The sequence below is a fragment of the Solanum lycopersicum genome, chromosome 5 (genome assembly GCF_036512215.1).
Source record: "Solanum lycopersicum chromosome 5, SLM_r2.1".
In the NCBI taxonomy this organism is placed as follows: Eukaryota; Viridiplantae; Streptophyta; class Magnoliopsida; order Solanales; family Solanaceae; genus Solanum; species Solanum lycopersicum.
In genome coordinates, this window is record NC_090804.1 from 48,937,570 (window position 1) to 48,941,360 (window position 3,791).

The following is a 3,791-nucleotide window of genomic DNA, read 5'->3' on the forward strand; positions in this document are numbered from 1 at the left end:
ATTGAAATTAACAAACTCATCGCGGCAGGCTTTATTCGTGAGGTCAAATATCCTACATGGATTTCAAGTATCGTTCCTGTGAGGAAGATTAATGGTCAAATTTGAGTTTGTGCTGACTTTAGGAATCTGAATAATGCATGCCCTAAAAATGAGTTTCCTCTTCCCATTTCAGAGTTGATGATTGACACCGCCACTACTTATGAGGCAATGTCATTCATGAATGATTCTTGTGGATATAATCAAATCTGCATGGCCCTAGAAGATGAAGAACTTACCGCACTTGTATGACAAAAGGTATTTATTGCTACAAAGTGATGTCATTTGGTTTAAAGAATGCTGGTTCTACATATCAAAGGGCTATGCAAAATATATTTGAAGATTTTCTCCATAAAAATGTCGAACGCTACGTTTATGACTTGTAGTAGAGTCGAGAAAGAGGGGTGATCATTTGAATGACTTAAGGATGGTGTTTGAGTGAATATGAAGATATAAACTAAGGATAAATCCATTGAAATGTGAGTTCGGAGTTACTTCCGGCAAGTTACTTGGCTTTATTGTGAGACATCAAGGAATTGAAATTGATCAAGCCTAAGTTGATGCAATATAAAAGATGCCTGAACCTCGAAATATTCATGAGTTGAAAAATCTGAAAATAAGGTTAGCCTACTTGAAGAGATTCATCTCAAATTTAGCGGGGAGATGTCAACCATTCGGTTACCTCATGAAGAAAGGTGCTCCCTTTAATTGGGGCCAAACATATAGAGATGCCTTTAAAAGTATCAAAATCTAAGCGAAACCTCTTGTTTTGGAAGCCAATGTACCTGGAAAACCATTGATACTCTACATTGTAGCACAAGAAAGGTCTTTAGGAGCCTTGTTAGCTCAAGAAAATAGTGAACTCAAAGAAATTTCCTTTTATTACTTAAGTAGAATGATGACGCCGAATGAGCTAAATTATTCGCCTATTGAAAAGTTATTCTTGACACTTGTGTTCTAAATTCAAAAGATGAAGCATTATATTCAAGCTAATGTTGTCCGCCTTATTTCTAGAGAAAATCCCATCAAGTTTGTTATGTCAAAATCTGTCCTTAGTAACTGATTATCGAGATGGTACCTCCATTCCAACAATTTGAGATTGTGTATATCCCTCAAAAATCCGTGAAGGGACAAACATTAGAGGATTTCTTGGCAGACGATCTGATACCTAACGAGTGGGAGTTAACTAATGAGCTTCCTGATTAAGATGTGATGTTTATTGAAATTCAACCTCCTTGGAAAATGTACTTTGATGGGGCTTAACATCGTGGTGGAGGTGGCGCTGGCGTGGTATTCATCACTTCACAAGAAGAGATTCTACCATTCCTCTTTACATTAAAACATTGTTGCTATAATAATGTCGCTGAATATCAAGAGTTGATACTTGGACTTGAGATGGCTGTCGACATGAAGAAATTATACCTACAAGTCTTTGGTTACTCTCAACTGGTGATCCACCAACTCTTAGTAAGTTATGAGGTTAAGAAATCTGAATTACGTCCTTATCATGATTATGCTCAAAGTTGATATGATGACTTGGAGAAGTAACCCTTCAACATGTGCGTGTAACGAAAAATAAAAAATTTGATGCATTGGCTGCCCTAGCTTCAACAATGACCCTTCCTGATCAAACACAAGTTACTATTTGTCAAAAATGGATAGTACCACCGCCAAATAAGGAAGAATATATAGAAGAAGAGGTTGAGCATGTTGTTGCAATTTCTGAAGTTGCAGAGGAAGGTCGGAGACAACCCATAATGGACTATATGTGTTATGGGATACTTTAAGAAAATCCAAAGAGAAGGACTGACCTTCGTGGTCGTGCACCTTGTTTCCCTTACAACAAATACACATTATATAGAAGATCATTTAAGGGTGTACTACTACGATGTTTGGGAGAGGAAGAAGCAATTCAAGCTCTACAAGAAGCACATTCGCAAGTGTGGTTAATATCAATCTGGGCCAACACTTCACTTTCATATAAAGAGGATGGAATATTATTGGAAAACCATGGTGAAGGATTGCTCAAATTATGCTCGGAAGTGCGATGCTTGTCAATTTCATGCGAATTTCACACATCATCGGCCCTAAGTATTGCACCCAACTATCGCATCTTTGCCATTTAACGTATGGGGATAGGATATTGTGGGACCATACCAAAGTCTTTTGATGGACACTTATGCATCTTGGCTTCAACTGATTACACTTCAAAATGGGCTAAAGTTGTCGCTATGAAAGAGGTGAAGAAAGAGAATATTGCAAATTTTGTTCGAGTGAATATTATCTACCACTTTAGCATCCCTATATATATAATAACAGAGAATGGAAAGCCATTTTATAAAAAGTTAATGAACAAGATTTGTGATCTATTTGGCTTCAAGTAGCGTAAATCTTCTAGATAGCATGCCGTCGCCAATGGTATTGCTGAAGCATTCAATAAGACTCAATTCAACCTGCTCAAGAAAGTTGTCTCCAAATCCAAACGGGATTGTCATGAAAGAATGAAAGAAGCTTTGTGGGCATATAGGACAACATATCACACTCCTACTAAAGAAACACCATATTCACTTGCTTTTGGAGTTGAAGCATTCCTGCCACTCGAGCGTCAAATACCTTCCTTAAGACTTGCTATTCAAGAAGGGCATAATGAGGAAGAAAATTCTCGATTGCGTCTTGCTGAGTTAGAAGCACTTGATTAAAAGAGGCTAGAAGTCCAACAAAACCTTGAATGTTATCATAAGTTGTCTATCTCGTGCTTTTAGTAAGAAGGTTCACTTGAGATGCTTTCAAGTTGGAGACCAAGATCTCGCGGTAAGAGGACCCATCATTACTTCGCACAAGTCTGGTGGAAAATTTACCTCAAAGTTGGATGGACCATATGTCGTACAAGAAACATATTCAAAATGGTGCTTACAAGCTTGTTGATGCTGATGGCTTAAGGATCGGTCCTATTAATTACAAATTCCTAAAGAGGTACTACCCTTGAAGTAAGGTGATGCTCCTTAAGGTACGGGCCTAATCTGCATGTCACTCCTGGCCTGCAAGAGTACAAACTATGTACGACACAACAAAAAAATTCACTCAATCCCCAGAACTACGTTGTGACTTGATCCTCTTAATCGAGGTACGCAGGCGCTTAGAACCATATTCCAAGTTCAGTTGCATGAGTGTCAAAAAATCCAATATTCCCAATTGATTTGTCTCATGAAAGTCAAAGCGATATGTATTTTATTTTTTCTTTAGTCTCATAAAACTTTAGACTTGTACAAAGTATTGATGGGTCAATGGAGGGTCCAAACTCTTATTAAATATGAGTCTCTTAATAGTACGGTTGAAGTCTTTAAATTAGATCAAGTATGCAAATTGTAGTCTTAACATTCTTCGAGTTTATTATTTTACGTATCCAAATCCTCTAAGTATACAAGTTGAAGTATTCAAATGCTCTAAGTATACAAGTTGAAGTATTCAAATCCTCTAAGTATGAAAGTAAGACTTCAAGTATGTAAGTAGAAGTCTCCAAAACCTCCAAATGCGCATGTAGCTGGATTTCATGCCTTAAGGTGGACGATGTTTGTCCCTTTGCACCTTAATGTAGCCTTGTTGCACATTATCCTTCAATGGATCGTTGAATTTCTATGCTTTAAGGTGGAAAAACTTGTCCCTTTGCACCTTAACCTAGACTTTTCACCAGTGTATACTTAAAAGGATCTTTAAATTTTCATGCCTTAAGGTGGACAAGATTTGTCCCTTTGTAC

General features: G+C 37.4%; 1 protein-coding gene across 1 annotated transcript; it reads left to right on the forward strand.

Moving 5' to 3' along the window:
• The first annotated feature begins 2,165 nt into the window (after window positions 1-2,165).
• Window positions 2,166-2,735, forward strand: LOC138348864 (uncharacterized). Its single transcript, XM_069298458.1, has 2 exons — window positions 2,166-2,309; window positions 2,439-2,735. Exons 1-2 carry the CDS (start codon window positions 2,166-2,168, stop codon window positions 2,733-2,735), a joined length of 441 nt encoding a protein of 146 aa, XP_069154559.1.
• The last annotated feature ends 1,056 nt before the right edge of the window (window positions 2,736-3,791 follow it).